General features: G+C 31.9%; 1 protein-coding gene across 1 annotated transcript in view; it reads right to left on the minus strand.

Annotated features, from left to right (window-relative positions):
- The window catches only part of LOC6649112 (voltage-dependent calcium channel type A subunit alpha-1), a 66096-nt gene that overhangs the window by 28213 nt on the left and 12822 nt on the right, over positions 1–25061 (minus strand). Inside the window, exons 9-19 of the mRNA XM_047011124.1 lie at positions 24219–24278; positions 24044–24148; positions 22694–22891; positions 22106–22619; positions 20727–21062; positions 18814–19377; positions 13908–14051; positions 13352–13553; positions 11397–11561; positions 10096–10206; positions 8816–8899 (exon numbers count right to left, since the gene is read on the minus strand). Coding sequence (XP_046867080.1) covers positions 8816–8899; positions 10096–10206; positions 11397–11561; positions 13352–13553; positions 13908–14051; positions 18814–19377; positions 20727–21062; positions 22106–22619; positions 22694–22891; positions 24044–24148; positions 24219–24278 — 2483 coding nt within the window. The remainder of the gene's footprint in view (positions 1–8815; positions 8900–10095; positions 10207–11396; positions 11562–13351; positions 13554–13907; positions 14052–18813; positions 19378–20726; positions 21063–22105; positions 22620–22693; positions 22892–24043; positions 24149–24218; positions 24279–25061) is intronic.

Raw genomic sequence — 25061 nt, forward strand, 5'->3', positions numbered from 1 at the left:
TTTTTTTTTTTTTTGCTTTGAGTTGGTTAGTGAATGTGTGTGTGGTATGGTACTTCTTGGTACTTTGATAGTCAAGTTAATAAGGCAGATTGTAGGCGTTAAATTGGCTTGAATTTCGAACCAGTTTAGTTCTGTAAATTGTCAACGTGTTTCCCGTGTGTAAACGTTTCGAAATGGGTTTTGACCAAAATATTTTACTCATCAGTGAAATTGTTTCAAAAAGTATTGTTATTAGTATATACAGATGTTTATATATGCATATACACACATACACATACATACATACATATGTATATACTTGTGTTTTATCGATTGCACTGACTTAAGAACGCATACCGCCTCGCCGCGGCCTCTGCTGAAACATTTCTATATACTTATAGTATGTATATAAGAAATGCAATTCATTATCATATAATATCTGTCAGGAAAAGATCATTTTTAGTTATTGTTTACACTCTATATAGGTATATATATATATATATATTGGTATATAAGTATGAGAAGTAGAAATATACAATATATATGTAGATTTTATGAAAATAACAATTCAGACAATCAAAATTTAAATTGCCCATTTAGACTAGATATTTAGATATATTTAAAATTCAAATTGAAGTAGAATAGAGGGGGAGGGGGGTGGTGAGCTGGGTCTAAGCAGAGAGATACACGCAATATTCAGTTGGAGAATTGATATTAACTACTTGGCAAACACATTTTTGGCTAATCTAAACCCATTACCAGAAAATACTTAATGATTAAACAACAACCAAAAGCAAAAGTAAAATGAGTAAAGAGAAGAGTTTTAACAAATAACCAAGAAGTGAATATCGAATATCATGAAAACGATAACTTTATTTATGTACATATTCCAAAAACGTTTTGATTATCGTTTCGATATCACTTCTCAGTTTCTCTCTAGAAACTGATATGCACGAGTTGAGGATCTGAAAAAACTAAAATATTATTATAGAAATTCGATTGTTCGTTTACCTCTACCCCCTAAAAGAGAATTTGCTTGGGAAGGGGGCGGGGCGTGTCATGTGATTATATATGTATATGCAATATATGAAATGATCCTTAAACCACTTCCATTTGATTATGTACACACACACATTTATTATTATTCGACTAATAATTCTAAGCGATATTTCTATTTTTGACTATTTCTTGAGGACAAGCAGGGCGGGGCGGGGAGAAGCTAACCGGCCAAGATCTCTTGACTCGACCTGCAGTAGGAAGATATAGCAAACATTTTTGGGACTTGGCATTGATTGATAGGGGAATTACGTAATTTCCCCGCACTATAGGGCTATAGACTAAACTAGGAAGTCCACACTTTTTGTGGTTACCAATGGAAATGTATGTTATATATACACAATGCCATAGCTATATAGGGCAGATGGCAGGGGCGGAGTGGGCGACAATCCAAACACCCTGTAATTGCTGTTGGTGATCATGGAATGATATATATGAAAGGTATCTTTTCTTTCTAAGTTCATTATATAAAAGAAAAAATCTAAAACATATACGAACATATTAACTATGTTTGTATTTGCTTCAAAATTGTAATTATAAAACTCAATCTACAGAAGAAATACACACAAAAGACAGATAGAGAGATATAGTGAGAGAAAGAGAGAGAGAGAGAGAGAGAGAGATCGAAAGTGACAGAGATAGAGTGAGGGACACTCCCTCATAAAGTCATAGATTTGTCATGGTTGTAAGTGTAAATGATGTTTAGCTAAAAATTAAAGGGTATTCATTTCTCATGTGATTGTTGATGCAGTACGAGTGTGTAGGTTAGTATAACTTTCATATATCCTTGCAGTTAATGTTCATATACATACATATATATATATTCATATATAGTGGAGAAAGTCGGCAAAGTCAAATGGTTAAAGGTAAAGTCAATATTTTTCTTTTAACCAGACAGACAGACAGTCAAATCTTTTCCTTTTTTTGCTGTTGTGTGTTGAAACCAACTTGCAAGGATATAGTAAAAATATCGACAGTGGCCGAAATTTGCCTTCGTTCGTTTTTCGTTCGTGTTTTTTAAATTAATTTTTGTGTTTTTTTTTTTGAGTTTGTTTTTTTTTTTTTGTTTTTTAATAAAAATCTGATTTATTTACTTACATCCTGTTCAGATCAGAATTGAAATTTTTGTTTTGGATTTGTTTTTAAGGCAAATCAATGTGAATGCGCACATAACTCATTTATGTATATATATATGCATATATAGGATGGATATACCGCACGATAAACGATTTTGATGGCACATTAGTTTGTAGTTGTTGTTGTAGTTGTTGTTTTTTTTTTTTGTTTTTTGTTTTTTGTGTTCAATTCGGCATTCAATTTGCATTCAGTTTTCAACCATAAATTGCAGTTACAGTTTAGACATTAGGCAAGTTGGTTTTCAGTTTTTCATTAGGTTTTTTAGTTTTAGTTTTTTTTTTTTGAGATTTTGTTTTTGATTTCGGTTTTGCGTTGCGATTCATTTAATGCATAATAGGTGTTTTTTTTTTTTTTTTTTTTTATATATATATATTTTTTATTGAATCACGTGTTGATTTGAGATTGAATGCGGCGTGGGCGGCGTTCAAGGTTGTTGATTTCAGTTTGGGTTTCGGCAATTAGTAAAGAAACATGTAAAGTAGAGTTGAAAATTAGTAGTACAGATTTCAGACAACTTGCTGACAGAAGAGTAATACAGAACAGAACAGAAAAAAAAATCACAAGAAAAAAAAAACGACAAAGAAGTAGAAGGATACTCAAGTATATATAGAGGGCAATATCAGTGTAAGGGTTTAATTTTGTTGTTATTTGCTTTTTGTTTTTGTAACTGTGTAACTGTCTACACATCATGTATGTATATGTACATGTGGTTTACATATATATGTATATAGATTGGGGAATTCACAGATTGGCTCACTAGCAGCATATGTCAATATGGCTCTAATAAAGCTTATGATATACACACGATCTCTATCTAACCGAGCTGAGGCAGTTGTTGGTGGAGTAAATGGCGTGGAGAGGGGGTTGGAGGTAGATATATGTATGAACTGTGAGGGTATTCAGCCCCAGTCATATCGCTATACATAGGAAGTAAATGTGTGTGATTTGAAAAAGGAAATGAATACCAAAAAAAAAAAATAAATGAAAACGAACTAACAAACGCAGAAACTTTTGTTAATCAAAGGAAGATCTTAACGTCGTCATGTGGCCCGGATATTGACTATTTTTCTCTTTAATTTTTTTTTTTTTTTTTTTTTTTCATTCACAAATATTCACAGTTGATCCTTGGATTCAATTTATTCGCTTTCAGTACCGATCTAATGGCAATTGAACATACCTTCAGCATTGGACTGCAGGGGAGAGGGAACAACTTTTGTTAACTAAAATAAATCTCACAATCAAACCAAGCACGAAATTATTTGTTTAGCTCAACTGAAGATGGCGTTTAATCAGAGAAACACATAAGTATATATGTACATACATATATATATACATTTGTATATATGTCGTACAATTTGTATATGAGAAAAATTCAATTGAATTATTCATTTTTAGGGCATGCAATTTAGTTGAAACCTTAACCAAAAGCCAAGCCAACTATATTTGCATATTTGTATAAATCTGTTTGTATGTATGTCTGTGTGTGTGTGTGTGTGTGTGTATGAGTGAGTTAAATGTTTTTACGCAATATTTACTACTTTAATAATTATGAAATTTAAATGAATAAGATGTGAGAGCATCACAGAACACATTCATTCACTTTGCTTATTATGCGTGAATCGGGAAAAATTTGAGAGGTGGTCGGGAATTGAGGTCGGGGATTAAGGGTGCTTGGAGTTGCAAACCTTTTGAGCAGAAATTAATCAAGAAAAATGGTAAAAGAACCTAGATTATTATTATTAAGTACTAAGCAGTAGTTTTAATGTTTAGAGCAGTTGTTTTAGAAGAAATTTCTACATAATATGCTTAAAGAATTATTAAACGAATCAATTTTTTATATTCGTATATTTTGTTTGAGAGAGAGACAGCGAGAGAGAGAGTGAGTGAGAGAGTGAGATAGATAGAGAGAGAAACTATCGAATGCTTAAGCTTTAGCCTCTGTTTCTAAAGAATGAGTTAAATTTATTGACTATACTACTGCAGTTATTTTTTTTTTTTTTTGGGAGTAGAAATAATTCACAAAGGTCAGAGGTCATAGAGAGAGAGAGAGAGAGAGAGAGAGAGAGAGCGAGAGAGAGAGAGAGAGTTTGCAGTTACTAAATATAGTATATATGAGAATATCATGCTTATGTGAAGTAAAAGCTCTATAATTAACATTATTGAATACGTGGGTAAGCAGTTTGGCTTGACATAAGCAAAACTCGTATACAGAGCTCAAGAGTTGAAAGTGTGAAAATCGTCATCAAAAATGGAGAATACCTCGGTTATGGTCGTTTCTGACGTCATCATTGGCGCAGTCTTAATTTGGGGGGGGGTGGGGGAGTTTTGCTTGAACTACTTACAGTTATCGTTATTGTTACCGTTATGATAATGGCTATGGTTATGCCTATGATTATGCGGTAGCGTTATTGAACACACCTCTCACATCCGATCTGCAACTTTTGTGACGATATCTAGCCATGATGATGACGATGGTGCTTGAAAATTTTCTGTTTTTCTCTTTTGGTTACTAATTTTTTCGTTTAAAAGTCGAAACGACACTCGTTGAAGGATAAAGACTGATAATTTCTTAATTTTTTTCTTGTTTTTCCTTATTTTTTTTTTGTTTCTTTTTTTTTGAATGCTATTTTTATTTTAAATCTCTGGATTTCTTTTCGTTTATTTTGTTTTTGCGTATTAATGAGTGTGTTTTGTGAATGCTTTTAGATGTTTTGTGTGTGTGTGTGTGTATGTGGGTGTGTGTGGGTGTGTATTTCCTTATGCAGTGTTTCTTTTTCTGATTTCAATTTCAATCAATAGTAAAAATTTCGAGACCATTTAAATGAAAGTCATGCGTAACGAAACTAAGAGAAACAATTAACGCCAAATAGAACAATTTTAATATGCCCTTTGATTAGATATTCTGAACCTGCAAACGACCTACAACCATAAAAATAAATAAATAGTAGATATGCGTTTAAAAAACAATACGCCCAAGTCTGTGTCTGTGTGTGTCTGTGTGTGGCTTGAAAACAAACGTAGAGGAGAAGAAGATAGAAAATTGAATTCAGTTGTAGCCCGAAAAAGTATGCTATAAAAGAGTAAACGGAAATGCATGTCACACAGATACGCTTGCCCGAAAAGGTATGCTATAGTAAAGTAACCTTCCCCAAAACAAAAAAAAAACCGCCCTTAAAAGCATGCTATACATACTTTCTTCACGGAAAGTCTTTTGAACTATTATCAAGTTCAAGTCAAAATTTAAGAAAACCAGAGAAAACTTAGGCATATTATAATTGACCCACTTAAAATCGATTTTTGGTAAATAAATGATAACCATTTAAGTTTGTTTGTATTGCATAAAAGGACATTTTAGTTAGGCTTAGTTTAAGTTTTCTGATTTTTTTTTTTTTTTTTTGGTTTGGTTTTTTGTGTTTGCCGCAATTCAGCCGCTTTACGTTCTACCAATATTCGATTTTGACTACAAATTAGATGCACGCAACTTGTTTAAGAGAGAGACAGAGAGAGAGAGAGAGAGGCAGACAGATAGAATGAGCGTGACAGTGAGAGTAACAGTGATAAGAGAGCGACAGAGACAGAGAGGGAGAGCAAGAGCGAAACAGAGAGGCGTGTTACTTATGTTAATTAATTATAATAAAGCAAGTATAATTACAATCGCAATGTTCAGTGCTCAAGCAACATAAATAAGGATGAAAAAAAAAAACAATTTTGATGTTCACTAAAAACAAAAAAAAAAAAAAAAAAACAATAATAATTGTGATTTGAATGCGACGCAACTAATGTGTGAGTAATTCGAATTTAGATTAACTAATTGCGGTGAATATTGAAATCGAATTTTGTTAATAATAACGATTGTTTGGAAAAACAAACAAATCAAAAAATTTTGAGAAAATTGTTTAAGCATTTTTCTTATAAAAACGGCAATTAGCAGAATAATTTAGTTTTGGTTTTTTTTTTGTGTGTGTTTTAAGCGGAATCTAATTGTAAATTGGATCATCGATTGGTACACATTGAAAAAAAATTTGAGAAATGCAAATCGGTGTAGAGATTGTGTTTCGTACTTACATCGTGCTGTTGGTGGTGTTGGTTGATATATATATATATTTTATTTTTGTTGTTGTTGTTGTTGTTGTTGTACATGTAGTTGTCGATGTTTAGTTGTAGATGAGATATAGATATATATGTATTCATGTATATACATATAAATATACATACATATATAAAAGATATACATATATATATATATAGATATATAGATATAGATATATGTGGGTACAGATGTGCATATTCATGTGCATAGGGGCAACACACAATTGCAGCAGGACATACACATGCATACATACAAATAAATATATACATATATATATATATATGTATATATAGATAGATATATAGTATATGTATATATATATATATAGAAAGGCATGTTTTTGAAATTGAATACAATTTGTTTAATTGATTGATATTGATTTTGATAATATTGATTTCATTTCAATTAATTTGGTGTTGATTTTTTGTTTTTTTTTTTTTTGTGATTTGATTTGGTTGGTTGGGTTTTTTTTTTTTGTTTGGTTGTTTTTGATTTTGGATTTTGTTCCATTGATTGATTTTCGAATTGGTTTTTGTTTTGTTTTTTTTTTTTTTATAATGATTTTGATTTAAATGTTAATTGTATACAATTTTTGTGAATTTGTTGTTGTTTTGTGTTTTGGTGGTGAACGAGAAATAATTCATTGCACATTCATAGCGTTTTGTATTTGTTGTTGTTGTTGTTTGATTGTTGTTGATGTTGTTTTACACATATGTAAGTATTTGTTTTCAGTTAATTGATTTGTATTTATTTGTATGTGTGCGTGTGTGTGTGTGTGTGTGTAAACAGCATATTTTTTATATATTGTGATTGTAATATTTTGTGTTGCCATTTTTGGGGAGATTGCATTTATTCAATGGCAATTGAAGTTATTTTGTATTTAAGTATATATATATATAAAGGATATATATGAAAATTTATATATATGGCAATGGGAGTGTGTGTGTGTGTGTATTTTACACATACATGTATATACATGTGTGCGCCAAGTGATGTGTGATATATATGTATATATATATTTGCGGGTGTCAATTGTTTTGTTTTGTTTGGTTTTATTTTGTTTTTTTTTTTTTTTTTGATTTATTTGTTATATATTTTGTTTTTTTTTTGCATTCATCGAGTTTTTTTTTTATTTTTATATTTTTGGTTTGTTTGATTCGGATTGGGTTTTCCCGATTTAGAGACCACATTTCGTTTTTGGTTTCGTACACAAATAAATATGGAAAAGGAAATCAAAAAAGAAATATGATTATTAATTTCTGTATTTTGTGAGACTTGCAAAAAGAATTTTTCTTTGTGTTTTCTGTATTTCTGGTTTGTATGAGTGTTTTGTGTGTGTGTGTGTGTTTGGGTGTAGATTAAACAGCATATTAAAAAAATTAACATAAATTACATATGTATGAATGACAAAAAAAAACAAAAAAAAAAAAAAAAACAAAAAAGAAATAAATAAATTTTATGTATGTTTATGTTGCTGTGATAAGTATTCATTTTTTTGTTTTTTTTTTTTTGTTCTTATTTTTTGTGCTTTATGCTAAAAATCTGACTTATCAGATATATATATAGAAAACCTTAGAAACATGATAAATTTAATACGAATCTGTAATATGATCTGATCTTAAGCTCTCTGTACACAAAAAATTGATTGATAAATCTAAAAAACTTATACGAGGTGTGTTTAATGAGAATGAGACCTTTTAAAATGCTCTTTTCTCATTGACATTCTGGATTCTGGATGGATTCGATGTGTCAAGAGGTTCATAAGGAAGTTGAAACGAAAAACTAGTCATAAAGATTATTAAACCATTTCATTTGAAGTGATGATCTCATGACGTTAAGAGATTGTATCAAAGTTTTTTTTTTTTATGTATTTATGGATTACATTTTTGGAATCACACCTCGTATAGGAATATATTTGGAATGCCTTGATGAAGTCTTTGCAAATGGGGGCAACTATATATACATAAGTATAAAATATCTTGATATTGATATTGATATTGTGAGTTCAAATATATATATCTCTTCAATTCAGTGCGACCCTAAAACGCGTTGCTTGTTAATAAAAAAAAATGCTTAGATATAGAAAAAAACGTCTGCTTAGATTATGCCACCTATAGTGATTGTTAGGCATTTTATCGGCTAGTTATATACATATATATACATATATGTATATCGTATAATACACATGGTATATTGTCGTCGCATTAACTATTGAAATTGTGTATACTTAAAAGATATTTTGTTGTTGTTGCTTGTAGGTGTTTAGTGGCTTTTGTTGGTTGTTTTGTTAATAAAAGTATATTTTGATATTTATATATATATAGAGAGAGAGAGACAAAGTGAGAGAGGGGAAAACGGATTGGGACGGGTGTATTGAGGCTAGATACGTTTATATGGATTACATTGTTTTTTGTCTTGCTTGCATAACGGTCTACAGAAATCGAACACAACAATAATATGTATGCTCTGAGTTGAGTTTAGTTGAGTTGGTTGGTTGGTTGGTTGGTTGGTTTGGTTGGTTTGGTTAGTTTTACAATTGCAACAGATAATTACCCCAAATTCCATCCATAATGCATCCACAATGCTGCCCAATACAGTAATTAGATCGAAAATGTTCCAGGGATCTTTGAAAAAGTTCTACAAATATTCAGAAAATAGAAAAACAAACAACACAAAAACACAATTCACACACGAAATGTGTATAAAAACAATATATATATAAAAAATATATTAGGTTTGGGAATTACTCATTTATATCAAGTAAAACTAAATTTTAAATCTAAGCCAACTTTTTTGATCTACTTAACCCCAATATGAAACATAAATGAACAGAAATATGTAAGCTGAAATTTACAATGTTTCACACACTGATGCAAATAGAATGCATTTGGGGTTTAGGAACTGGAACTGGAACTGGACGATCGGATCGTTTTTTAACACACACACACACACACACACACACACACACACACATACACATACATACATAGATAATTACCAGTATCAATGCACTAGCAACTACTACTAAATACCTACCGTACATCCAAAAGCTATCAATTTAAGTATGGTCTCCATTAAGAAGAACAACGTGAATACCAGATTCATGTAGGTCAATATGTCACTGTGGGTGGGCGGTGCATCATGAAACTACAAAATGAGAACACAAAGACAGGTTTTGTCGGGGGGTGGCGGGGGGATCGAAGGGAATAGAGAGGTTGTTTAGTTAAAATGAGTTGCGTTGCCTATCCCTCAGTGTGAAAATATATATAACTCAAAGAAATCCAAAAAATATAACCAAACAGGACTAAAGTCAATTAAACATTTCGGATGAAGTGGGGCAAGTGAGAAATAATATGGAATAATGGCATGACTTATGTATGTATGTATATAGGACTGGACGACAGTAAGACACACACACACACAATGAGAACACACATATGTATGTATGCACATATATGTACAATTCACACATACATACATGTTGAGAAATTCAAACGTGCACGAGAATCACAATCACAACGACAGATAGAACATTCAGACATTGGTTAATTTTATATTTTACCTTACCTTTTTATAGATTTCTCTTCTTTTTTGTTTGTATGTATGTGTGTGTGTGTGTGTGTGTGTGTGTGTGTGTGTGTGTGTGTGTGTGTGTGTGTGGAGTGAGTGAGCGTGTGTGTGTGTATGACATTGTTACATTGTAAATTTCAGCATAGTCTAAATACCATCTAAATGTACAAGGCTATCGTCGCCCATTTTGTTTTACTCTGTACAAAAATCCATCAGTATAGATATGTATATTTATTTATAAACAATTGATTACAGTCACTTACCTTGACACCGAATCCAATTATTTTAAGCACAGTTTCAACACTGAACATGCCTGTGAATCCCATATTGATGTACTTAAGTGACTTTTCATACATCTCACTTTGATTATGATACTGTTGAGATGTTTATTTATAATTAGTTTTATATATATATATGTATATGTATATATGTATAAGTACCTACATATATGCGGTACATAAGATGAGAGATATGTATATACAAAAAAGAAAATTTCATAGATGTACATACATACATCACAATGTACATCCATGTATGTACATATGTTTATAGGTGAGACCTGAGCCAATATGTTACAACAAAAATGTCTAAATAAAGTTATTTTGACATAAATTTGCATAAAACCTTTAATGTTAAATAAATAATTGCCACATTTTAATCGGTTTGAATAGAAATTGATGAGACAGGAGTTGGATAGAAGGCCTAGAGAAAACTCAATTTGACACTTATTGGCCCCGATCTCATCTATATAATATACAAAGTTATAAAGCAAGTAGAATAAATTATTGTTGTTGTTGTTCTTGTGCCAACATGCAACATGAATTAAGGAGGCATTTGTTGTCACTTCTCATGCCTTTTTGAAGATTTGCAAATATTTTGGGTGGGTTAGTTGGGAGTTTGGGTAATTGGGTGGATGGTTGGTTGGGTGGTTGGTTTATGTATGTATGTATATGCAATACACAACATTGATTTATACAAATTTCGTTGTATAGATGACATTTACTGATGTATGTATGTATGTATATAAGACATTGATGAATTTGTTAGCGCATGTAAATTAAATTTTGAAAGACAAAATTCAAATAATAATATTGATTTCTTTTCAATTAAAATCAAATATTTTACAAATATGTATGTATGTGGAATTGTATAGGCGTGTGTGTGTGTGTGTGTATACAGAGAAAAATAATTGCCAATGGAATTCCATTATTTGTATAGAAATTTAAAGCGATTTCTCTAAACATTCTAAAATGGTTTTTATATTAGACATGTTCCTACTTCTGAAATCGAATCAATTTCTTCAGTTATAATAAATAACTTTTGTATCGGATATATAAAACATTTTTATGTTCAGGCCACCTTTATTTTTTCTCTGTGTACACAACCAATGACAGTCTTAGGGATGTAAAATATTGAATAGAATTGGCTATTGTGGCCCGAATTTACATCATTTTAAATCCCACGAACTGTCCTTGGATGGTTTTGTTGCAGTTGTGTGAATGAGTATAATATATGTATGTATGTCTGATGATTTATTTTTGTTGTAACTTGTATCAAAACTTACCTTCATCATTAGCAACAACGTATTGAATACGATCAACATCATAATGAAGTATTCAAATGGCGTCGAGACAACAATACGCCACACTTTATATTTGAAAGTGTTTCGATTCTTGGGCATGTAACGTTCAAGCGGTCGAGCTCCGATTGTGAAATCAATGCAGGATTTCTGTGAAGAGTGTGAAGAGAAAATCCAATTATGTAACACTATTCACAAGGATAAGCCCCCCAATATATGTATGTACATATACATATACACATATCGACGGGCATTTGTGTTGACGTATTGGTTGCTGGAATTATTTTGAATCTCAACACATAACTATCGAACATATACAATGGTAACATTCATTGATTAGCTAGCTAGGATCAAAATACATAGAAAGGAATCAAACATCAACTACACATCATACTTGGGGTAGACGCACAAATTAACAAAAAATTCATTAACAACAAATCAATTTCAATTGTTTATACACAAATTGTTTTTTGTTACACTAACCACAAATTATAAGTGAAAATTTTCATAATCCAAAAAAAACAAAAAATAAAAAAGAAAGAAGGAAACCAAAGTGGATTCAGTTTATGTGTTAAGTATTTTGGATGGTAATATAATAAAGATTCTTCTTGAATCTGATTTGGATTTTGGATTTTAGCGGAGTTATGTAGATTTTCTATATGGATTTCATCATCTCAGCGATCGAATCAGTTTACATAATGAATCAATTCTGAATCAATTTTGTGCTAGTGTGTATATATGAGATCCTTGAATTTGAAAAGCGAAAAGATATGGTATCAACTTTCTAAAAATTTGGATATTCAAAATTGGAATTGAAATTGGAATATTGAAACAAAAAAACCGCTTAAAATTTGATGCATTATCTTGTCGCTTTTGTTTTGGTTATTACAAATGTTTACTACATAGATACATATATACCTACATATATATGTATGTATATGTTTCCTATATACTTACAAAATCGTGTGAGTTGTTAATGACAGCAGCGGAGTTACTTTTCGATTCTTTTCGCTTGGCTTTTACGATGATTGACTGACTAATCGATAACGATAATAGATCGTTAAATATTCCCAAAGCAAAATTGCTAGGAATATTTAAGGACTATCGTGATCATTTAAAATAAATCTCTACTTTCCGGTAAATGTTCACTATTTATATTAAGGGTGGAAGGGGGGCGGGTGGTAGGGTGGTAGGTGGTAGATGGACTATCCCACTGAGTGGTAATTGATTGTACTATATGTATATATGGGAAGAAGAAGAGTATCTATCTCTAAATGATACTAACTAACAATAAGTATTCAGAGAGAAGGAACCAAATTTGATAGACAGAGAGAGAGAGAGAGAGAGAGAGAGAGAGAGAGACAGATAGAAAGAGTGACAGAGGGGGGGGAGAGAGAGAGAGGTAGTGGGTGGAGGGGTAGGGCCAGGTACCCAACACAGGTCTGAGGGGAATGTAGAGGATTAGACATACATTCTAAGTGTATGTGTATACACATACAAAGATGTTTATATATATATATATATATATATATTAATATATACAACAAATATTTACTGTACAGTGTGTACATGTTTTGATCAACATCGCAATGTGTAAAGTTGGAGTTGAATGTATTAACAAGTATTGTAATTAGTTAGTACATGTAACGTGCAGATTACTAATAAGTTTAGTTTTGATTTTGTTTAGATTGTTTGTTAAGGGGAGTTTGGTTTGTTTTAATTGTTTTTTTGTTTTTTGTTTTTAGGGGGGGTTTTTGTTTAGTTTTGTTAATGTGATTGTTGTTGTTGTTGTTGTTTAGGACTAGCGTTTTAATTAAACGTCAAAACATAATACTTTACACGAACATACACAGACATACATATATAGAAGCAGAGATTACTCGCATATGTAGCAGTTACAGAATTTTGTGGTTAAAATTTTGTTTTGTTTGCTGGCTCACCTGATTCTTGTCAATTTCACCATCTTGCAATTCAGCTTCGCCTTGCTCTTGAAATGTTATGATTATCAAGGCCACGAATATGTTGACGAAGAAGAATGGAAATACAATAAAATATACAATATAAAATATGGACATTTCGATCCGGAAGTTTTGGATTGGACCCCTATCTTCATATGTGGCAGCCATTGAGTGTTGCAAGACCCTAGTTGTTGTTGTTGTTGTTGTTGTTGTAGTCATTGTCATTGAATCGTTTCATACAAATATTTGTGAAAGAGATGTCGTGTGGTGGGTGGTTTTTGGTGGTTGTATTGTTGTTGTTGTTGTTGTTGGTGGTTGGTGGTTGGTGGTCGGTGATTGGGCGGAAAAGTAATAAAATACAATTTAGTTAATTTCCATTTTCATATTTCGGTTTTGCTACACTTGTTGTTGTTGTTGTTGGGTATTGAATAGTTAATTATTTAGATATTAGATAGATAGACAGATGATAGATAGATAGCTTAATAGATAGATTAAGATAAGGTGGCAGGGGCAAGGGGAACAATATAATGAATCTTACTGTGGCCATCCCTCGCCGGTCTGGACAGCGAACAGTGTCAGCATAGCGGCAGCAACGTTGTCATAGTGAAAGGCTCGTGGCTTCCATACCCTCAGCTCCTGTTTGGGCAGCAGTTCATCCTCTTCGTATTTGAAGTACGAGCCCCTTCAGTTAGCAATTTTTGTTTGTTTTAAATGATGTTTGGTTGTTTGGTGTGGTTTGTGATACGATTTTGATCGGTTTTGATATTAGTAATTTGTTTAGTTTCAAGAAACCAAAATCAAATGCATTAGATAAATTATAATTCGTTTAAAGCAGTTAAAAAGAAAATCACAAAAAAAAAAAAAACAAAACTAAAACTCTTTATATTTATTCATGTGCATATATAAAAACTATGTATGAGATAAATCGACCAGAAAATTATAATTAAATTCATAGGTAATTAGACAAATATTTGACTTAAAATCAATTGGAAAACGATGATATTCAGATTTTTGTTTTGTTGTGCTTGGTGGTGTTAGCAACAAATCTATGTAAGAAGTGTGTGTGTGTGTGTGTGTGTGCGTGTGTGTGTGTGCGTATAAAATATACTTAGTTATGTAAGGTTTATCGTTATCATGGAAATTATATAGAAAATCGAAAAACTAATCGATAGAAATAACATTTATGTAAATATCTATAAAATGCTGGTGATGTTTGCATATAGAAACTTAGACACTGATCCAGGCCAAATAGCGTTAAAAGCTAGATGATGAGATTTAGAGATGCGCAAATATCGATAAGTGTGATATGACAATGCCAATGCCCAATGTGAAATGATTATATATGTTTGATAGATGTTACAGATGACATGATATATATGTATATATGTATGATATTTACGTTAAGAGAGAATGTTTTGCTATAGATGTTTCTTTAATTTAATTTATCCCTTGTTGTTGTCTCTGCACGGAACAACTGTACGTACAAAAATTTGCATTACATTGGAACTAACTCAACACACAAATTAATACCGTACAGCCTTAAATACATAAATTGTTAGGCGTATAAAAAAAAGAAATGTTCGAAAACCAACAAAAAATATGTAAGTATATATGTACATACATACATATCTAAGATATCACACACGATATCAAACGATTAGGTTGAACTATGAAAACTACTGAAAACAAAAATAATCGATAAAAATGTACGATTATCGATCATCGTACGATCGATTACGAAAAAATGGCAATGCGAATTGAATCGAAACATTTTATCTATGAATGAGTCTATGTATGTTTTATGCGAGATAATGATCATCACGTTGCGGGAGCGGCAAATATAGACGGTTGTGTGTGGACGCTAAGTATTTTTGGCTTAGTGAGCGGCTTAGTGGGTCGGCCCGTTGTTCGTTCGGTGATGTGTAACAAGGCAGCTGCGCTAACGCGTGTGTGTGTCTGTGTGTGTCTGTGTGTGTGTGTTTGTGCATTAGCTTTTGCATGCGCAACTGTACCGCTTGAATCCTTTGTCCAGTCATTCGTATTTAAATGTGTGCGTGTTGTGTGCACAAATATACTCAATATGAGAATGCGAGCTGCGGTTTGGATTGTTTAGCTTGTTAGCTTGTTAACTTGGTTAGTTGCTGGATGTTACGTGTACATATGTATTTGGTTTCTTTTCTTTCAGTTTTAGTTTTTTGCTTCATCATTCGTTTTGTTCTTCTTTTTCCATTTAGTTATATTTTTTTGTTTAGTTTTTTTGTTTTTTTTTGGTTTTTTTTTAATTTTGTTTAATTGTCAATTAGATTAGCGGGGGACCCCAACCCCAAATTATTGCATACGAAGGCCAAACAGCTAAAACAAATTGATACTTTGAAAATATATGAAACGCAAGTATCAAGCTTTTGTTTTTCACTTCTCAACTGCGGTGAGTGTATACGACTATACGCATGGGTTTTTCTATTTTTCTATTTTTAAATGGTTTTTCTTCTTTGGATGTGGTGGCGATTGTCGATACACTCAGCCCACAATGTGCATTGATTTGTAGTATACGATTTGAGATTCAATTCGATTTGATTTGATTTAGTACAACACAAAAAACGAAATATACAAAAATAACACAGAAGTGGGTGGGGGGGAAGAGAAACTCTAATACAAATACAAAAAGAGCTTGTCATCTACATATGTATGTAGGAAGGAATTTTGGTTTGTTGTCTTTGTTTTTTTGTTTTTTTTTTTTTTTTAGACTATTTAGTACTACGAATGCTTTACAAGACTTATGATAACAAATACCAGATATATGTACATATATAGAGATATAAATGTATGTATATATCACAAACAAAAACGAAACACAAGAAGAGAGAATTTATATCTATACGTATATATATGTAAGTATAACACACACACTCTAAGCACATGTTCGCAATAAAGGATTAAAGAAAATGCTATTAATTTTTGGATTGACTGTTTTAACTCTTGTATGTACACTGGATTGTTTTTAGTTTTTAATTTGATTTGGTTTGTTTAGATGCTGGATAAATTCTAGGCATATGATATAGTAGAAGAGAAAAAGAAAACAACGCTTATCCTAGCTAATCTGCTCGATCAACACCACCTCAAAAAGGCTGTACGAGAAGTGGTGACGGAGGCTATGGGCGGGGGGGGTTTAAGGAAGAGGTTGTAGTGCTGGTGGTGGTTGGTGGTTGGTGGTGGTGCTACTGCTGGTGGTTGTTTTGGTGTTTTTTGGGGCTGCTTGCACCTCACGATCCCTAATTACACTCATGTGATGGCCCTAACTAAGCGCGTGCTTATTAAGAAATCTTCTGGTAGTAATATGGACTCTTTGGTATTTGGATAATACCCAATTTGCAAAATAACAAAAAAAAAGTATTCAAAACAAAAAAAAAAAAAAAAAACAAGTACTAAACGCGAACGTCTTAGTTGTTGTTTGGTTTCTTATTGATTGATTAATTTGTTTGATTGATTGTTTGATTCATATTGATTGCTTGTCCACGGGTATCAACAGTTACAGGATACATTTATGTTATGTACATAAGTATAAATATGAATATATAGAGAGAAATGTATATATATATTTATATATATGAAGAACAGAAATAGAAGAGAAATAAACTAGAAGGCATTGTAACTGTAGTTTCGTATTAGTTTTCTTTACTTTTGATGTTGTTTCGGGCGCAGTTTTCCTATATTTTTATTTCAGTTTCAGTTTTAGTTACTTATTGATTGATTTGCAATATATTTGTTTATATTTTATAGATATTCGATTTTTCTTCTTAATTTGATTTGTTTTTTACTTTTTGAGTTGTATTTTTTTTTTTTTTTTGGCTTTTGGCTTTTGATGTTTGTTTTTGGCCCGTTTACTAGCGTGATTGTTGGTGAGACAAGTCAGGCAAGAAAAACTGGGCAAGAAACTTTAAAATGCTACTCTTACATTCTGTAAAATCAGTGCACCTTTTTGTTGTTTTTTTTTCAGAAGAAGAAGAAGAAGAAAAATACACAAAATGATATTGAAAATGATAAATGGTATAGAAGATATACATAGGTAAAGAAGTATAAAGAAACATAGATTTCTGGGGTACAATTAAAAAATTTGAAATCAAACAAAAGATTTATGGTTGGAGATTTGTGTTTGGGTAAATAGTATATATAGATATGTATATATTATAATATACATACATATATATGTATATAAAATATACCCATTTCTGACCGACCTGCCTAACTGATTCGTGGGACTGACACATGTAACGAGTTTTTTTGTATTCTTCTTTAAAGGGTCTGGATGGTGGATATATTAAACTCTCTCTCTTAAATTGGTATACTAAATGGTATCTATATAGTTCTATGAAGGAAAGTTAATGCTATACACATCTAGACATCAATATGTAGTTACATATACATAGATAGTAGTTATAGTAGATGGATAGATAGGTTTATGGTATAAAGTTGGAGGTCTTTTGTGTGATATGTTGCCTGAAAAAATATCTCTCATGAATACAATTGTAGAATCTCACTTGTTTGGATTTGGATTTTTGTCTATATACATATATGTACACACACACACACATTAATGTAGCATGTGTATGTATGTATGTAGTACGTGTTAATTGATCGATTGATAAACTTGTATAGATATACATACAGATTATACAGATTATTACAGGCAGAGAGAGAGAGAGAGATACATATAAAAATAAAATACGTAATTGTTTTTCAAGAGTTGGTGAAAATGATTTCAGTATTTCTAGCTCTATTAGCTAAGCCATGTACATACATACATACATACATACATACATACATACATACATACATACATACATACATATACACACAAATAGGAGATATATCTAAATTAGGCACACTTTATAGAAAATTAGGAGCTGGTGTGGAGCTTAGGCATTAGAAACACATACAACAAAGACAGTGGATTTAGCGCGAGAGAGAGAGAGAGGGAGAGAGAGAGAGAGATAGACAGACAAATATATATATATAATATATATAAACAAAGAGACATAGAGAATGTGTGCGTATATGTGTATGAGAGAGAGAGATAGAGAGAAAGACAGAGACAGAAACTTGGGAGAACTAGAAAGTGTAACGCGACTATGACATGATCGATAAATAAATCAATCAAAATTAAATTATATTGTCACTACCGCATTTAGTTAGTTTAGATAGAGATAGAAGAAAAATAGGGAAAGATAAAACTAAACACACATGAATTATGGCTTACACACACAACAAAAACAATAAAAAGAAAATCAAAATCCAACAATAATCTAAATTATCTTTTAACTAAACTAAAGAAACAAAGATTAAATTATATTAGCTTGGTCGAGAACTAAAAAAACGTACAAGTTAAAAATAAATAATTTGTTTGTTTGTTTGTTTGTTTGTTTTTTTTTTTTTGACATTTTACTTACTGGCACTCTGCGGAAGTATGTTTACTTTCGTCCGTACAATAAAAAAATTTTCCATTGAACAATTGTACACCAATAACAGAAAATATAAATTGAAACAATATGTACACGATTAGAATGTTAACAACATTTTTCAATGAGTTCACGACGCAATCGAAGACGGCCTTCAATTTGGGTACACGCTTAATGGTCTTCAAGGGCCGAAGGACACGCAATACTCGCAACGATTTAATAGTCGATAAATTTTGTCCAGCGCTGCTACCGCTCATATCGAAACCGAAACTAACAGCAGCGCATATAACGACCACAGCATCCATAATATTCCAGAATTCTCTTAAATAGCTGCCAGGGTGCAATATCACACCCAAGTCTACAATTTTCAGCAACATTTCTATCGTGAATACGCCGGTAAATGCATAATCAAAGTAATTCAATATTTTATTTCGCCTCGAATTCTCACGAACGGGATCCTCGGCTGCTAAGGCAATTGATGACATTGAGATGACGACCATTATGAAGAAATCAAAATATGGTAAATTAACAACCCAATGGGCTCCGCGTCGTATACTGTATATATGTAAAAATATATATATATATATAGGAACAATATATCGATCGATATATATATATATATTTTTGTGGGAGTGGTTTTTGGTTGATTGTTTTTTTGTTTTTAAATTTTTGGTGGTTATGGTTTTTGTTTTTGGTTTTTTTAGGTTGTGGTTGTGGTCACAAGTCGTTCGAAATCGAATTCGGTTATTCGGATCGTATAGAAACGGTAAACGTATATATCGTATCAGTTGAATATCCAGCGGCATTCGATCAAATTTTCAATTTCAGTTTCAGGTTTCGATTGAATGTTAAAGAGATTTTTCAATTGGTTTTAAATCATTTGAATTTGGTTTTTTGGTTTTGTTCCGATTGTTCCGAGTTGCGTTTTTGTGATTTATTTTATTTTTGGTTTTTGATTGTTTTTGATTTGTTTCCAATGTGTTAGTTTTGATTTCATAGTTTTTTGATTTTTTTTTTTTGGGATTTGATTTTTGTTTTTTATTGAATGGGTTATAATTTTTTTGTTTTTTTTTTGTTTGTTTTTGATTTTTTTGTTGATCAGTGTTTTGTCGTTGTTGTTAGTTTGTTGTCGTTGTGGTTGTTGTTGTTGTTGTTAAAGATGATGATGAATAACGAGATGATTTGCAATTTTCTCATAGTTGTGGTTTGGTGGTTGTAGTGGTGTTTTTTTTTTTTTTTTTGGTGGTGATATTGATGATAATAATGATAATTGGCAGAATATTTAAAATATTTTTTTGTTTTGTTTGGTTATTGCAGATTTTGATGGTATTTACATAAACATATAAGTTGAATTCAATTCAAGTTCATTCACAATTGATCAGTTTTTTAGTTGATTTTGTTTTGTTTTGTTTTTTGTTTTGTTTTTTTTTTTCGAGTGTAGTATTAACATAAAATTTCGAAACGTATCGAAAAAAGACAAAAAAAGTAAAGGAAAAAAAGTTGAATGAAGATAGTTAGTATCATGGTTATCATTTTCGGGTTTTTATCAATATCAATATGTAAATATTATTGGCTATTTAATTAATGTATATGTATATAAGTATAAATATTTTTTTCTAATTCTAAAGCATACTAAATGCTAAAAATTACACAAGGAAACAAACTCAAGATGAAATAATAATTATAATACTAAACACCAACACCGTAAGGACCAGATTAAAGCTGCAAGGACACGATCATGATGCCTGGAATAGAAGGTTAGCTAACATCCATAGAATAGAGACGAATTCATCGCCGATTGATTGAACATGACCTTCGGTTGATTGAACACTTTCATTTCAAAACTATTTTATTCCTATTTTGTAAAACGGGGTTTGGGTTAGGGGTTTTCGAATAATATTTACGGATTTGTCGGTGAGAGTATAAACATCGATGAATATGGCAACATTGGTTTTGGACCTTCCGTCACTTCCTCCTCTTCCTTCTTCTCCTCGTCTTTCTTTTTGCTTTTGCCTTTGGTTGTGGCCACAGTGCCATCGCCATTCTCCATATGAACACCATCGCCTTGGAGTGCCTCCATTTCTTTCTCTAACTCCTGCAGTTGTTTCTCTTTATCCTCTTCGACTTGTTCCTCTTCGGCTGCTGTCAGTTCTTGGGCATTCGCCAAATTATCAACGGCGATAGCCAAGAACACATTTAAGAGCGTATAATTACCGAAGAGTACCAAAACGATAAAGTATCTGTGAATGCAATTTAAGAAGAGAAGTTTTTTGTTTTCAAATGAATATTGTCGAGATCAATGAAAAATTTCTTCTCGATGTACATACCAACATCAACAATTTTACCCAAAAAAAACAAAAAAAATAGATACAAATAGACTGAAAAATCTAGCACAAACTACATACAATACATACATACTCAATAAACTTATTAGAGAGAGAGTCCCTACTGAAAGGGTTTTTAAAGGGTTTAATCTTAACAATGAATGGGACAACGAGACACCACCATATTGTGAGCCGAATGGGCAAAATTGTTTCTTTTCGGCTGCAAATAGACAAGCATAATGGATAAAGGAAAACAGAAAAACGAAATGGGTGAGCATATTAAATGTATTATATATGAATAACAATTAGATACGACAAAAGTATCTACACTTACACAGATTTCAGTGGATGGTCGGCGGGTAGAGGGTTAGAGAGTAGGTGGAGTTTTCTTTTGACTCATTGACTTGCAGGGACTTGGCTTGCAGAATTTGTAGACTAAATTCTTCAAGCTCACAAGTCCCATCACAACTTTAACTCAATGGCAATTGTTGATTTCTAATTATTTGTGTTTTCTTTTATTTATTTCGTCCTCGATTGCCCACATTAATGGTTCGACGTTCAATGAATTGGAGTTTGGTAATGGCATCATCATTGAAAAAAAAAAACTAAACTACTCGGCGTATACGTGATACTTATACCCATACCAAAGAAAAAAAAAAACACACACAAAAAAACACGAATTCTTACAGTAAATACAAAGCCAATACAAATAGCAATAGAGAAAGCACACTTTCGATTTTCAAGCCCATTCATTTCTTATCGAAATATGAATTGATTTTTTACGATTCGAAATGAAAGTCCATTTGTGTTTAGGAAGTTTTGATAGACTTGCTTAAAGGGATTCATTCAAAAATGGGAATTGGGAAGTATTTCAAGCTGATGGAATGTGTTCTAGCTCTTTAGTTAGTTGCGCGCTTACAAATTTAATGAAATTGCGTTTTGTTTGTCAAAAAACTTACATAGAGTAAATCATTCCTTTCTTTGCGCCACCTTGCGATATTATACCCTGGTACATTACTTCATTCCAATCTTCGCCGGTTAGGATTTGAAATACGGTCAATAGAGCTATCGGAAATGTATTGAAATTGGTCTCTGGTGTGCCTCCTGGCAGATTGAATTGCCCGCCAAATAGCTGCATGCCAAGCAGGGCAAATATGAGGATGAACAAGAAGAGCAGGAACAACAACGAGATAATCGATCTCATTGAGTTCAGCAGCGAGATGACCAAATTGCGCAACGATGACCAATACTTGGTCACTTTGAAGATTCGCAATAGCCTCAATGCCCGCAACACAGACAGACCGAACGACCCGCCTTTTACTTCGGACCAGATCACCTCGAATATCGAACCACTAATGACAACGCAATCGAAACGATTGAACGATGATTCAAAGTAGATTCGCGGTCCCAGTGCATACATCTTGATGAACATTTCCGACATGAACAGTCCGAGGAATATAAATTCAGCATAGTCTGGAATAGAATAATGGATGAAATGGATCCACACACTCAAATAGATTTCCAACATTAACAACATCACAACTTACACAGAAATTCTGTCAGAAATGACGGCTGGCCATAATGCTCGACGGCCACACAAACTGTATTGAGGAACACAAGGACTATCACAAACCAATAGAACCATTGTGTCTTCACCGTGTGACGTATCCAGAAACGGAATCTCTTCTCGGCACGCCAGAATCCTGTACAACTGCCTTGAGGTTTTGATCGAGTTTTAAGATAACCTAGATTAAAAACAGAAATCCAAGCAAAATTTTGTTAGTTTCAAAATTTTGTATGATAGAATTATTTGTCGCATTGTATATCACCACAGATATATATATATATATATATAAGTATTTACTTATTAATTACAAGTACTAAACATTGTGATCGATATACACAAAATCGTGATAGAGTGATTGCTTCTGTCTGATTGTTTTCCTGGGGGGAGATCTCTTTAACTATCGATTCTGACGTTTTTTACATTGATGATGATCTCTATAGACTGGACTATGTATATGTATATGTAGGTACATACATACATATATAACTAGTGGAACAAGTGTTTACAAATACATGTGTATTTCTTTTGGCCTTCTTTTGATTTAGATCATAATGCTTTTGGGGGAATGGGGAGGGATATACATACATACATATGTAACTACCATACTAAATACGGCAAACTACAGAGGTATATGTATATAGTTTCAAATTCATCAATTTATTGGGGGGACAGGGACATGTGGTGCAACATGATTGTGATGTACACATCTGACATACATCTAGACATATGATGTATACATTATTAAGTTATGAATCTTATTTATAATTGTATATTGCATTCGTTTAAGTTTCATTTATTATTATGGACGCTGTGTGTGTGTGTGTGTGTGTGTGTGTGTGTGTAGGTCAGTGTGTGCATTATGCTTGATTATTTGATTAGGAAATTATAATTTACTTACACATTTTGAATATATTCAATGTAAGATTTACAATTTCGTATTGTTGAGTATGTTATATGTAAAAATTAAGTAAAAACGAAATAAATTTAATTTCAAAATAATTGATTTGTAGGTATATCCCGTCAGATTTAGTAATCACTTGAATACATTTTAATTTTTTTGTTTGTTTCAGTTTATGTTTAAATAGTTGAATTACTTAATTTCAATTGAGTACTTATATTCAAAGTATAGGTAATTAAAATGTAATAAAAACGCAATCAAAGGCATAGAAAACAAAAATGCAATTGGCATTGGCATTTTGTGGTCTTATAAATCCATGCTTATTAACACTTAATCAATTATCATGCCCCCTGCCCCTTTTCATCACCGAATTGCCCTCTCGCCCTGTCAAATGCATATATATATATATGTGTATATTGTTCAATTGCTTACCATCGTCACCATAATCCTCCTCAGCTTCCTCCTCTTCAGTGTCTGTGGATTTTGATTTACCCAAACTTTTCAGCTTTTTCCGCTTTGCGGCATTACGTCTTCGGGCTAACGAAAAGACAAATGACATCATGTTAATGAATAATGAATACATTTGACTAATGTCAAATAGACAAACCTTCCATTATATGCATTTTCTCCTCTTCTGTTGTACGCTCTTCGGCTAGGATGACCTCCTCTGTAATTAGTAAATCAGTATGAGTTATAATCTAAACTTGAATCAACTTGCAATTAGAGAGAAGCTTAACAAATAAATACAAAAGATATACATATGTATATTAAAATATCATTATGATGTATGTGTACATATATATTACATTGAATGAATACTGATGGAACTGTAGTAGATGTCTCTGTCTGTGTGTGTGTGTGTGTGTGTGTGTGTGTGTGTGTGGGTGTGGGTGTTTGGATATGTTTAAGAGAAGTAGTAAATTTATGACTTGATTATATGAAGAGAGTGCTGATATGAATGTATATGTATGTATATTAAATGTAACTATAGTGTTAGTTAGAGATTAGTTAGTGTTTGGAATTTTGTAATTTTTGTTTTCTATGTATTAGAGTGTGTGGGGTGACATAAGTACTTGTATATGTAGTGCAATTGGGGAAACATCTATAGTATGTATGTATGTATATATATAGGGTGTCTCTCTGTGTGTGTGTGTGTGTGTATTATTATTAGTTATATAGGTATGTTAATTATATATAAGTATATTTGGTTTATTAGTTCAATTGGATAACATGTAGTTTTGGGGGAAATACTATACCAGCTTTACAAATCCATTCAACATAGCCGTTTAACTCTCTTTCTAGTTGCTGCTGCCTTCTAAGTTTAAGAAACTCTTGTCTATTTTCTACTTTTTCTCGTTCTTTTGCGAATTCACTACAAAATATCAATTGAATAGAATATGATGAACAAAAAACAAATTGGTTTTGATCAAAAAATGAACAAATATATTTG

Source organism: Drosophila willistoni (genome assembly GCF_018902025.1).
Source record: "Drosophila willistoni isolate 14030-0811.24 chromosome XL unlocalized genomic scaffold, UCI_dwil_1.1 Seg141, whole genome shotgun sequence".
Classification (NCBI taxonomy): domain Eukaryota; kingdom Metazoa; phylum Arthropoda; class Insecta; order Diptera; family Drosophilidae; genus Drosophila; species Drosophila willistoni.